The following is a 14019-nucleotide window of genomic DNA, read 5'->3' on the forward strand; positions in this document are numbered from 1 at the left end:
GGTGGTCGTGTTGGTACACTAGCTGATGTCAGCGAGTGGTATGGTACTACATACGCGCTAAGCGAACCAGTTCTAGGACTGCCAAACGAACGCTCAAAGTTAAATAATGCTCTGTTAGGACTGATTCCGCTGTGTGGTTTTGGCAACCCTCGTTCTTTGTCTACCACGAAATAGTGATGGGGATTATGAGTCCACTAAAGTGGCTGAGGGTTTAAACACGTTTTGATGCCCATTCACAAGGATCGAGACTCACGTTCAGCCAGGGTCTGGATTGAACGGCTAGGCAAGACTTCTTGGAGTCCCGAAAATATGTTCTTTTTTATCCCGCTCTAAAGACCTGTAAAGTCCTTGATATTCAGAACAAAACGATCGGGAATCAAAGGCGAATGAGCCTGGTTCGACACTCTGGAAGGAGGCACATTTAATCCGAAGTTGCTTGAATGTGGCAGCTTTTTCAGCTTAAGAGGCATTTCAACACACCCCACCTTGTCTCAAAATGCCTACAAAAAATGTTATGGCTTTTTGGGTGGGAAATGGTTTGCTAAAATTAAACTTGTAGGCGTTGATGATGCCGCAGAGGCGGTCGGTCAGTTGGATGATTGGTTGTAGATTTGAGGCGTCGTCCAAGAAACCAGCTGGTATCAAGCACGTACGCATTGAGTCATAAATGGAATCTCAAATTGATTCTGTGTTATTTCGCCCCGAAAATGCTATCTTTTGAATATGCCACAATCTACGTAGAGTGCAAAAGTTCAACTCATTTTTATTCAGTGGCTCCATGGGGTGGTTCTAATTTCTTCACTGAATATTCTTAGACTTGACGACCCACTACCAATTGGCTGATAATTCATTTCCTCTAGCTCATGATATGTTCTTATTGAACTTTCGTGACGATCAAGTATCAGATCGAACGCTACTGATCTTTTGAATGGAGAAGCTATTTTCATTCGACCCTCTTGCTTTTTGGACGAAATTGGTGTCTGAAAAGGCCATGATCATCAGCATGATCTTCAAACCGTGGTATCGTGTTGCTATTGAGCATGGTCATTATTGGTGCTTGAGATTGCAGGATTGTGGACGAGAAGTAACATGTTCGCGAAATGGTCGAATAATCAACCTGTCCAATTCTCCGAACGTGACCTCATTGTTTCCAGCCCTGAACAACTTAACAACCAAAGCCACACACTCGTCTTCAAAACCCTCGAGATCCAATCCAAAGATAATCTAGAAATCTAAATTGGATGTCACACTCACCGCATTTTGTTCAGCTCCTGCTGAGCCTTCTCCAGTGCCTTGTATGCATCATTCAAATCCATGGAATTATCCTTCAGCTCAGATTCCTTCTCTTGTAACCTGATGGCAGTGTGACGGAGCTCTTGCTGAGCCGCCTTCAATTCATTTTGGGCCCCTCCCAAGGCCTGACTAGTCTGGTCTAGCTCATCCTCCAAGAGGAACGACTCGGGATTGACCGAACCGGATGAGCTAGTTCCCGTGCCAGTGTTGTGGGCAACGGGTGAGATCTTATTGGAAGTGGATAGCCGTGGATACCTGATCTGACTCATTTCCTTCAACTCTTTGACCAGGTTCTCCAGCTGTTTCTCGCTCTCATTCATTTGGGAACGAAAGGTGTCATCGCTGGCCAGAGGGAGTTGGATTTCTGCTTTGGCCATTTTCCTCAATAGAACTTGGAGAGCCAAGTTCTGAGCATCTGACAATTGAAGAGATGATCTGAGATCCTCAATGACATCGCGGAGAGTACGGATCTCCTCTTGCTGATGTAGCACCTGCTTCTCCAAGTTCACCACGCGTGCCCCGCCGCCACTGCGACTGTTTCGCCAACTCTGTCGGGATTTGACTCTTTGGAGGGCAACCCCATTGGTGTAGCAATGACTGGAACAGCTGGTGCCATGTGACACTGTGGATGGAGCTAATGTTGACCCCTGTCTATTTGGATTATGTCGCGTGCCATTGGTTCGACTCCTGTCAATAACTGTCGGTGATGACGGTGATGAAGTCTGATGAACCGGGCACGGCTTCGCCTGAATGTTGTTGTTCTGGCTCATTCCGTTCACTCCGTTGGCCATGGGGGCTTTCTGATCGGTGACATGCTCATCGCTCCATTGTCTTTGCAATCGTTTAGAGATTTTGTCTAGCATCTGATATCGCTTGGTTACTCGCACCACCGAGCGCATAAGTCGTCGGGTTCGGGTCTCATTAAGGTTCATGTGGTGGTGCACTTGACTCCCTCCATTGACATGGTGACCGTTTCTGTCTTCAATGGTTTCTATGGCATCTGGTGATGATGATGATGAGGGTGATGGAGGTTTCTCTTGTGAAGAATGACTGGGTGACACAGGGAGGGCTGAAGAGACCTTACTCAGAGGATAACCCATGCTTTTTGCCCATTGCTCCAACAAGCACTTCTTGAACTCATCGATTGTGAAACGCTTCTTTTTGCGCTTCTTCTGCGGCCATAACTCCCAAAAAGGTCTGGGACCAATTGTGAACAAAAAATTAGGCGAGGGCTCGGCCGGCAAGTTGGATTTCTTCCCGTTCGAATGACTGTACTTGACTTCACTCAACTTATCAACACGGATGGGCGAGATTGGAGAGTTGGCCCTTGGTCGATAAGACGACAACCATTCAATCCCACTATTCCGATATGACGCTGGTGGGCTGATCGTGATTTGCAAGACCTCGCACAGAGTCTCAAAATCCTCCTTTGATATGGTTCCGCAATGGTGGTAATCGAGTTGAAGGAAAACTTCACTCACGTAGTTATCCAAGTCAGGTGCGAATTGGGCGGCGACATCCAATTTCTCATCGAAATGCCTATCCAGGGCCAGTTTTAAAAGCTTCCCTGCTTCATTGTTGGAATTTCTCGCCTGGAATCGAGAGATCGAGTAGCGTTTGAATTTCTCGCGCTGGAATTTGAGACTATCACTTGACTGGGGGGATGACCTGGGTTTTCTCATAACCACCTTGGGCTTTGGCGATGGTGTTGGTATCGTTCCTGGATCTGAGGTCGTGGCAATGGCCACGAGGGATCTCTGATTTGCATTCTCCGGATCGAAGCGCGGCATCGGGTCGGGCTTGGTTTCTTCAGTCTTGATAGAGATGGTGGAATTTGCCTCATCCGTTTTGGTCTGACTTTGAGGGCTGTGTCGATAACTGCCATCACCTGCTTGAGTGTGAGGACTGTGACTGGTCGTACTTCCCTGAGCGATCGGACTGGACATGGGGGACATGGTAAGAGTCGGCGAGGTTGAGGATGGTCCGGATTCACAATCCACCGATGGGGATGCCTTCGATGGGGCGGGCAAGCCCGATTTTGAATCATCTTCGATCTCGATGGTCACTTCACCAACACTCTCCGCCTGACTGGCCTTTCTTCTGGATTTTCTTCGAAAGAAGGTCAGCTTGTTCTTGAGGTCGGATCTGGCCGCCAAACTGCCTGGCTCTGACCGTGCCATGTTCGATTGCAGTTTGCTTTAGGACGTCTATTGACCCGGAATCCTTTCAGATGCATGTCCTTTCACATAGCCCATGAACACACACCTACAATTGAATAGAGAGAAAAAAAATGCATTCAAGAATCTCTGACAACTCTCCAGAGAAGACCCATTTCCTTTTAGGGGGGGATGGGAGGAGCAGTTGTGTCTGTTTTCCACCCCTTTTCCTCCCCAATATCGTTCCGACATTCCAATCTCTTGTGCTCAAATGTCTCTGACATGACTTGCCCAGTGTAAGGCAGAATGTTAAGTGCAATGCTCTACTTGTGGTCATTACACTGGATTGACACGCACATTTCCAGCTTCCCGAATTCCGCCAACTCATTTTTTTTCTGGTGAAATCATTGGTGGTTTTCGCCAGTCCCACCACCCATTCATTTCAATGTCTACTTTTAGACGGATTCCATTATCGCCTTCCCGATCATGCCCACTTTCAGTTCCTCAATTGTTATTTGTTCGCTTGGTAAATGTGAAGATCATCATCTCGAACTCGTACGGATTGCTCTGGAAATGCCAGCCCAGTAAAATCGTCTTGACACCATGGTGAGAGACCGTTGGAAAAATGGAATTTCCTTTTCAGATCCTCAGCCTGATTTGGACACACGGCCAATGATTTGTTTTTCAAGTCCGTCAAAAGTGAGCTCTTCTCCCGATAATCTCCCCGAGGCTAATCGTTGCCAATCTCTATGCGAGGAAATTTACATGCTTCCACCATTGAAATTCATAACCCTTGCCACTTATACTCAGGGATTCATTTACTTAATGGCACTAGTTCTACACGTGTATTGGCATCACTTCTTCCTGGAACTGACCGAGGAGGGGGTCTAGCCATGTGTCTTATTTTCGAGCCTGTCTGCCGGAGTTTCACTTAACATTCATGGCTTCCTTTTCGGAGAGACGTACGGAGTACAACGCAAGTTTGGGGTCTCCTTTACGATCATTTTTATTGTTAGCTACTTTGATATGTGGTAATAGTATCCATTTTAGCCTCTCAAACGCGCATGAATTTGGTTTAGAATGGTTTGAGGGGAGAAAACCCCCCTCCATTTCGACTTCCATATACAGCAGCATCGGCCATCGTCTTTATCTTCTTACCCCCGTCAACCCGCCAACAATAGGATTAAAGTAATTTCATATTTTATGTTATTAGCTCCTCAAACGAGGCCAAAGCGGCAAGCGATAATTTTCAAGTCTCCCTTAGCTTCCCTTTTATGAGCGAATTAACGCCTGCAGCTGAAGCTGGTTGTCAATAATCAGGGTTGAGGTCTCCTCCAGCACTTTCCTTTCAAATGAAATAAGCTCGCCAAAGCTGATATTCTCATACTCTTGTCCACGAACTTCCAAATATCTGGCATTCAAATGCTTATGCCTTGTCCTGGAGAGATTTAGTACTGTAGCTGAGGGTCTGAGCTCCTGACTTTTAAGTGCGCCTCATGTGTCCAGACCCTCTTTTTTCCGTTCCCTTTGTTGTTATTGCATCTTTGTTGGACGAGCCAGACAATCGGTCGAGACTAGGCGATCTTGGCAGACGGACGGACTGGTCAAAGGATTAAGAATTCAATCTTCAAACTGTCGAGAAGGCAAGGTTCGGAGAAGGGGTCTTTGTGCGAGAGATGCATTAGCTGCAAAGCTAACAAACGCATTCTGGTGCTGAGGGATCGTTTCATGGATGGAGCAGCAACATTTTCAGGCGATGCCAATTATCCTGGCTGGACCAACTCATGAAAGGGTTTTCTCCTGCCCATGAGAGTGTAGTCTATTCTAGATGCAGTGCAAGCCTTAAATCCGGTTTGATAGTGAAATCTCGGAGGAGCTATGCACGTATAACCAGAGACGACCTAGTATACAGACGATAGAAGCTCATCAAAGAGAGCTATAAAGCATTCAATTATTTCATTTGCTCTGCCTCATTATGTGTTCCCATACCAGGGCTGGTCTATTCGATTGTTAGTGCAAAAGTGGCGGAGCAATTCGACTCCCTGACCTCAAAGTTATGACTTCTAAAATTATTCAGGGCCCATAAAGTAGACTCCTAGCAATGGCCGAATCATAAATCTTGCCTTGATTAGGGGGCCTATCAACAGACCTCTGTTTGAAGTTCAAGCCAACATAACTTTGCGTGAGAAAAGCTGGACAAAATGTGCCATTTCAATTGTAACCACACGAGGGAAAGGTAAACTCAAAAATGCTATGCGTGTGTTGTTTTGAGAGCTGATCCCGGTCGACTCTTTGCCACCCCACTGAGAACCCAAACGACAATCTTTTCTTTTGGCCAAGCACTCTTTCAACAGCTGACTGGCCTTCAAATGAACCCATAAAGCAGAAATATGGGCCAGACAATACCGACTTGATCTCACCGAACCCACCCCGAAGATACTGTATAAAGCTCTCAAGATGCGTCCACATCAACAAGATTGAATCAATGCAAATGTTTTTAGATTCAAAACCAAAACAAATCGCACGAATTTCAATGAGCTTCGTTTCCGTTGCTATTTTCATAGTCTGATAACTGTTCACTTGATATATCTAAGAAAACTTTTGGCCACTTAAAAAGTCTCCACCGTCCTTGACAATCGATGATGCTCAAATTTATAAAGCGCTTTAAGAAGAAGAAAACAGGGACTCCCCAGGATGAGGTGCAGCCGCCGTTATTGTATTCTAATTTGTAACGTCATTCCCCATATCCCTGAAGTCAAAAGGGTCAGAGTAAAGTGAAAAACCCCGACCCTTCCTTAGGCTTGATTTAATGGTCTGTGAACTAATGGTCTGGATATTTCCAAAACACCAACCTGACTGCCACGAAACATCGCTCACCCCTTTTCTCCAATCAAGATCTCAAATCAGTTGGACCCTAATTAAAACCAGAATTCGACTTTATTTATCGCGGGTTTCATTTCTCTCCTTGGGTGGTTAAGACTTGACTGCTCTACCAAGGATCGTTCTTCTTGCTCCAAGTTTTTTGCGATGGGAAGTTCCTTAATCGGATCAACATGAGCCTTACTAGTCAGCCTGGCAAAAATGATTCTGAAGGAGTCATTGGACATTGGGGATGACTTATTTCTATGAGGTGGATGACGATTAGGCGTCCTCGCAACTCAACCTTGACAGACGTGTAGAATTTTTTGCACCTCGAGAAACTCGATCCTCGGCGACTAAGCTTTAAGATCTTCTATTCCCTTTGTTTCTTGTTCTCACCCTGCCTCAAGTTGATATGACGAGAAAATTGCAAATGTAGAGCCGACCTTTGTGTGCGAGCTTATAAATATTCACGCGTTGAAATACCATTTGATGACATTCTGTAATTTACGGGGGCTCGTCGCCCACTTGGAAATGGTTGAGGAGGATGTTCAGATCCTAATCAAGACCTTGGTATCAATCTTTGTTGATTCAGACCTAGCTGATTAATGCATTTCTTAACCGGGCAGGCACTCGACAGGATCTTGACGTTGATTTAAAGCTCCCGGAAAACGAGATAAAAGATTGCGTCCAATCCAATTTCACAAACTTGGGTCCGTTTTTAGGACTATTCAAGCTTTGGTTCCGACTGGCCAGAGCCGCCGTTCTTATTTGGATTGGTCGAATATAAACCCATTGTTCAAAACGACTGATAATGAGCCAGCTTCATCAACGTGCCAAATCTTCTAATCTCTGAAGGCTCCATGAAGTCCCAACGCACGAAAATTCATCCAACCAACCAACCAACCAACCAACCAACCAACTGGAATCATACCACTATCCACTATACGTAGGTGACGTTGGTCCTCTAGTGTTCAGAGAAGAGCCTCATATAGGCTTCGAGCTCAATCGTGCACTATCCTCCCCCATGAGATTGAATGCCAACGATACTAGTCCATCTTGTCGTAAATACTGGAGTCAATTGACTTTGAATGAGCCTCTTCAAGCACTTGTTGCTCCTTCGTTGCCTTCGTCAATGAGGTTCGTTTGACTGAGTGCTTGACTGGTCTTCCAGGACTTGAAGTTCACTGGCAAAATGCAAATTTCTGGTCCGGGGCCATTGTAAAGCAAGCTGATTTGGAATTGGAAGTGTTGTAAAACCTCCTTGGGGAATGTGAACATCAAAGTGACCCGATGAAATCCGATCGATCAACAGCTCTGCACCGTTAGGAATAATCTTCTCATACAAGAACTCGTAAAGCAGGCTTTCACTTCTACAATATGAGAACGTACGAATTAAATTGAAGCGAAGTCTTGTGTTTTTCTTCGAGAAAAATACCCGAAATAAGGATTGTGTGCTAATTTGTTATGGAGCTTGAATTTCGATGTTCAAGGTTGATTTGGAGAGCACCTGATCCCTGAAATTGCTCCTCGAGCCCGCATCACGGAAAAATGCTGGAGATGCACAGAAAACAAGGACTTCTGTCCAAACAAAATCGCTGGCTTCATTCGACTTATCTTGAATGCTAGCTAGGGCTTTCAACAATCTCTGTGTTAGAAGTGATGAAAAGATTTTTCCTCCCAATCATCCACTTTGGCGCTTTCTTCTCACCCCATGAAAAGTCGGAAAGAAGATTGGGGCCAATAAATTGTGAAATGTTTGACTTATGGCCTTGTCTGCTGTGCGTACCAAAAGCTTTCACTTCATTCACAAACTCACCCTCATCGACTTTTTCAAAATGGTATTCTTGCTGTACATCTCAACTCAAATCCATTTTTTTTTTCATTATGCATCAATACAAGCGTGCCAAGTGTGCCTGCCATGCAACGATAAAAAATGCTCACGAGATCTATGCGGTCGCTGATCAGACGGATTTCATTCCAGTTTATCAACATGGCACTCGCATTCTAAAAGCCAATTCGAGTCCAGGGTAAACAACAAATCTCTGTTAATTCTGAGTATTGATTCTGCCAATCCAGAATATAATCCGCAGTCTGTTGGAAAGAGGGCTGTAAACCTGAATAGATAAAGCTGACTGGCGCTTAAGTGGACGAGAGGATCGAGAGCACTAATGTGGAACAAAAATGCAAGCCTGTGCTTGAATAATTTCAGAGGCTAAAGTTTCAAACCTGTCGCTTTGCGTGCTCATCGGACGACTGATAAAAAGACCCGAAAGCCTTACTTATTTTGCCCGCCATTAAGTGCTGGATTGCCAACCACTTGTCATTCGTCATTGAATCAGACACTCATGAGACTACAACACTAGGAAGGCAATCGTTAACGGGGCTTCATAGTCAAGCCAACTTACACACAGATATACTGCATATGAGTGCGACACGACCGCCGGACAGGTCCTCCTGGGCTTGTCGTTCAAGTTGAAGTCGAAAATCTGGTCGAGCGTGTATTCACCACACATCAAAGCACTGACTCCTAGATTGGCATCAATTCGTTTCGTGATTAGAATTTTTCATTTTTGCCCAATCACGACCTTGCCAAAAGAGGAATCGGCACAATTATGCCCAACTCGGAATCCGTCATTCGTCACACCTCAAACCCTGGAATGCCCTCCAACTTACCTCACACAACCAGACAAACCCGAAGTCCTCGGAGCCTCATTCTTCATAAACAACGACTAACCAACCACCGGCACTCACTTCTAAAGACACATTTCATACTATGTATGTATTGCTCATTTTTCTAACAGCAGTCACCTGGCACTAGAAAAAGAAACAGTAATCAAGAAGCCTCGACCAAGTTTGACACGGAACCGACCAAGGCACTCGCTCACTTTGAACTGGCCAAAGTGTTGGAAATCAAAACATTTGAGCTTCGAGACGTCTTTTTGGGCGCGCGTCCTCGATGCAAGAATCCCCGATGGATCATGGATGGATTGCTCGTTCACTCCTCGCTAGTTCATAGTTCGTACCTCGTAGCTCGTAGCCCCTCAGCTCCTCACTCTTCAGGAGAGGAGGATTCCGTAGACCCGTTGACGTTTCCATAGCACCCTGAGACCTGGGTGCCCCTGTTGTACGTAGAGAGAGGCAATCGGATTAGTGGCATGTCGGGGAAGGTTTATTTGAATATTACAGTGCTTGACGATTGTGAAGTCATCACTAGCCGGGGGGGTTGGAGAGGGAATGTTTCGTTCCTTTCTCTTCAGCTTAGAAATTATGGAATGCTTAAGGCACCGACCAGACTTGGGACTACCGTAAATCCGGCGATGGGGAACTGACACGATTTCCGCCCTAATCCTCGCGGATCAGGGCTATTTTTGTTGGCAGTTCTGACACTTTTGCGTCTAGCTAGTAAGGGATGATGAACGTAGATGAACGAGCTGCAACCCTTGTCTAACCCGCATTTTGATGTACGCCTCACTTCTAGCAGAGATGAATTATTGAATGAACAATCAGGGTCACCCTTGACTTCATTCATGGCGACGAGAGGAAGAGCATCCATCCATTCATCCTCGAATGTGATGAGATCTCCTGCATTTGAATTTGTAGACGATGACGTTGATGGTCGATCTGCGTGCTTGCATGTATGTTCAATGCACACAATTTGAAAGTCAACACTAATGGCATATACGTACGTACACACCCGCATAAAAGCGTCAGCAGTGACAGAAAAATGATGTTGACTTTAGCTTTGCTATGGAGCTTCGTATTTGAACAATTCGATCATAATTTCAATTTTGAATCGATAAGAACGGTCATTATTGACTTTCTCAAGAATCAGAGTCATGGACAAGTCTCTTCAGTTTGGCGATGAAACGGTCGCGATGTCTCAAAACATTCACCAATTCGATTCGATTCAAGCTCTCATAGAAATCGGATTCGTCCATGGCAGCAGCATCGCTCGTGGGCTCCAAAAACCGAGCGAAATACTCTCCAAATATGATGACCACGCTTACGAGACACCCAATGAGGAAAAGTAGGAAAGCCGTGAAACAATTCTCGAACCCCAAGGGTGCTCCACTTAGGTCCTGACATTGTTGGCCGGCTACGCTCAGATACTTCTCCACCACCTGATTCATACTTCCACGTTCCAACATACGCTGCAGTGCAGAATGGAAATCAATCTTACTCCATTGAGAGTCTAAATGCAATTGCGTGTCAACGAACACAGACATATGTACGAACTCTAGAGTGGTTGTACAATATTGAAATATTTACAAGGAATTATTTAAGATAATTTGCTCATTTGTTTCACTTATTATAAAGAACTTGTGTCTGTCCACAAATTGTCATTCATTATCAATCATCTCTACTCTTCACTTGCCAAATTAGGTGTTAAATGAATAGATTGAAGCTCTGACAACAACATTTCATTAAACTACGATGAAGATTTAATAAAAAAAGCTCAAATAGTATTTTCACCCATTTAGTAAGAAGGTCTTGCAGGCTCAACCAAGTATATAACATCTATGCTTTTCAGTGCGTTGCATTTAACATGAATAGACAGACTCAAAGAGATTCCCGACAATAGGGCATATATCTTGGACATGGGCAAAAATGGAGTGATGAACGACCTCACATATGTGCAGTCAAAAACAGAAATCCACACTCATAAAGTACTGTAAATTCAGGATACAAACAAGTTATCGGACCAATTATCAAAATGCATCGTACCAATAAACTTTGCCACAAATCAGACTCTGAGACTCCAAGGAGTCTAATAGTTGAGCAAACATCAGTTCTAAATATTATCAAGGAACAAAAGCGATGTTTGAAAGAAATCAAAATGTTCTTTCCAAATGAAAACTAATACCATACAAACTGACAAAAAATAGGTCTTACCTTGAGGTGAAAATTGAAAATTGGCAGAAAAGGCGAATTCTTTTGAAAGCCATACGCAAACACTTTTTGGTCGTAAATTTGTGGAACATCAATGATCTGACATCGCCGATAAGCGCCATACGTGCGGCTGGAATAGAAGTTGTCATACAACACGTAGTCTGGATCATTGGCGACCAAATCGGTGAGCTCGTCTCGATTATTGGGGTAGGAGTGCAAGTATTCTCTGATCCTCGTGTTCCACGCCTCTTGGATAAGTGGATCCAGACTGTATCGAAAATCGTCAACATACGCTGACCCTGGCTTGATCAAAATCCTAACAGAAATCTCCATTAGTGGCCTTACGATGATCTTACTGGACAATCAAGTTTATGCATGCCTGTCCTACTTCTTATTCGTCTGGGAGAGGAGCTCTTCCAAGTTGTTGAATGGGAGAGCAGGGATCCGAACTGCCAAATAGGATATGATCATGGCCTCCCAATGCCAAAAGATGACGGTCCCACCAAATAAGATGCCCAGAAACACAAGTCGATTCCTAGCTTGATTGGGGGTGACACTCAACCCTCTGACAAAGGTGAGAGTGCTCAAGACGAAGACGAATGATTTCCAAAGGGTGAACTCTTGGCGCTCTTCTTCTGTGGAAATGTAAGGCATGAATGCCAAAAAGGTCAGGAAAGGGGGAAAGATCAAGGAGAGAAGGCCAATGGTGAGCCAAACTTTTGATGTCAGAGGTTCCACATAAGCGAACCAGTTGAACGAATCCCGGGGGTTTTGCACGAAATAACGATGATGGAATTGGGCAATCGGCAGAGCAAAATCCACCACTTCACTCCTGAGTTTGGTACGAGTGAAGGAAATGGGAGCAAAATCAATGTCTCCTCTTTGTATTTGACCTATTATCCCGGTCCAAGATCCATCTGAATTCTAAGGTGAATAAATAGCTCAGGCTAGTGCCAAACATACTATTGAATCTGGTGAGTTATGATTTGAACTCGGATAAATGGGAGAAAAAGCAATCGATCAAGAGGTAACTAAAAGATAGACCAATTGATGGCAAAAAGTTTTAACCAAAAAAAGACATTAAAAAACATACAAGCAAGCTCTCATTTTGGTCAAAATAATTCATTTTTTAATACAATTGTGGGTAAATTACAGGATACAAATGGAAGCAATCCACCGCATTTGGATGCTGATTTTTTTATCACACCTTTGATAGGTTAGGGTTCTTGCCCTAATTGCTAAAAACATTTCGTCTCTTGAATGTTAAATCAAATCAGTCTAAAGATTTCAATCCGAAAGAAACTTAAATAATTAAAAATGATCCAACGTCACAACAAATTAGTCGGTATTAGTCAAATTCTGAAATAGGATGCCCTAATCCCTACGATTAATACCACTAGAAAAATGCACATTAGATGTTATTCAAGTCCTTCAAATTCACCTTGCATGGTAAGCAATCTTTGCCTCTTGATTCTTATTCCCATCTTGCTCTTAGAAATGGTCTTTCCAATTCCCGAGAACTAATTGAAAATGATAAAGCGCTGTTTTATGGAAGCGATCAATAAAAGTGAGCTAGGAAAGAAGAGCCTTATAATCACTCATCAATAAATGATGTATTTACTGACTCAAAATGTATTGTTACTTTATGAAAGGTCATTTTGTGCTCCCATGTTAATCTACTAAGCAGAGAAAACGCCAAAATAAGGGATTTTCCCCGCACCAAATTGCGTTTTAGGCAATTAATCCAAAGTTTGGCCAAAAGGTGTGGGAACTTAGGTTTTAGGTATTCACCTTGTTATCCTAGTAAAAGTCTATTCGAGGTTGGGTAGGACACGAGCATGCTTTACCGACCTTAACAAACTTGCCTTGATCCCCCATTCTTCTCTTGGAGTGGGAAGATTTAAGATGTGAGTGAAGTTCATGACTTCCTCCAGGCTGTAAAATATCTCCAAATACATCCCTGACATCTCTACCTCTCCGTTAGGTTTTTCCAAGACCTTGACATACGGTGAGGATGAAGCTCCCGAGATCTTGAACTCCATTCCCCCAAGGTCTCCCCGACGATCCCATTTCTCCATTGGCGATGCGTTGAGACCTTCAAGGGTCCAAGACCCAAAGTATAGTGTGATGGGTTCCATATCGTTTGTTAGTTTATATGCTTCTTGAATCCGGATCGTCGAGTCAGTCTCAATGTAGAAAGAAAAGAAATCGTCGTCGAGATCCAATGGGAGGTCCTTCAGATAACTTTCCACAGTTTCTTCATGTGGAATTTGGACCAACCAGAAATCTCTCTTCAGCTTCAATTCCATCCGATCCAATAAGTTGGCTTTGGTGGTCAAGTTGCTCAAAGCTATATTCAAAGTCTTGGCTACGGATCTCTCATGAAGGTTAGGATAAAACCGCGACTGATAGAGTGACTTCAAATTGGAGTCCTTCAATAAGTGCTGGATCAACGAGGTTGGACCGTCGAGGTCGCCCACAAACGAGAAATAGTTGATGGAATGGCGACGGCAAAAATCATAAATGAACTTTGCCAAATCCGATTGTCCCGAAGAGATACTCAACCGAAATAATAATAAAACCAACAAGTAAGAGCTCTTGAGGACGTCCATACCGTCGGACTGAAGAAACTGACTGCACCAAAAGTATACTTAATTTGCGAGAGCTTTACCACGACAGAACACAAGTTGTCAGAATAAATGCGTCAAGCTTGCCTCATAATTAGTAGGGCACGGAATAAAATGTTAAGCTTTTCCAATTCATTCGCCATGGCCCTACAAGATGGACCTTTGCTTATGAAAAAACTGAAAACTAACAT

The 14019-nt window shown here is 44.0% G+C and overlaps 2 protein-coding genes across 2 annotated transcripts in view; both read right to left on the bottom strand.

The window, feature by feature from the left end:
* The window catches only part of LOC131886986 (uncharacterized), a 34076-nt gene extending 24749 nt beyond the window's left edge, over window positions 1-9327 (bottom strand). The window contains exons 1-2 of the mRNA XM_059235469.1: window positions 8985-9327; window positions 1255-3558 (exon numbers count right to left, since the gene is read on the bottom strand). Coding sequence (XP_059091452.1) covers window positions 1255-3473 — 2219 coding nt within the window. The 5' untranslated portion in view covers window positions 3474-3558; window positions 8985-9327. The remainder of the gene's footprint in view (window positions 1-1254; window positions 3559-8984) is intronic.
* Window positions 9328-9582: 255 nt separating this feature from the next.
* Window positions 9583-13813, bottom strand: LOC131886650 (glutamate receptor ionotropic, kainate glr-3-like). The gene is made up of 4 exons (XM_059235045.1): window positions 13067-13813; window positions 11590-12125; window positions 11205-11517; window positions 9583-10462 (listed from the first exon to the last, which is right to left on the bottom strand). The coding sequence occupies exons 1-4, from the start codon at window positions 13811-13813 to the stop codon at window positions 10133-10135; spliced, it is 1926 nt and encodes a 641-aa protein (XP_059091028.1). The 3' UTR covers window positions 9583-10132.
* Between the last annotated feature and the right edge of the window lie 206 nt (window positions 13814-14019).

This window comes from Tigriopus californicus, chromosome 9, assembly GCF_007210705.1.
Source record: "Tigriopus californicus strain San Diego chromosome 9, Tcal_SD_v2.1, whole genome shotgun sequence".
In the NCBI taxonomy this organism is placed as follows: Eukaryota; Metazoa; Arthropoda; class Copepoda; order Harpacticoida; family Harpacticidae; genus Tigriopus; species Tigriopus californicus.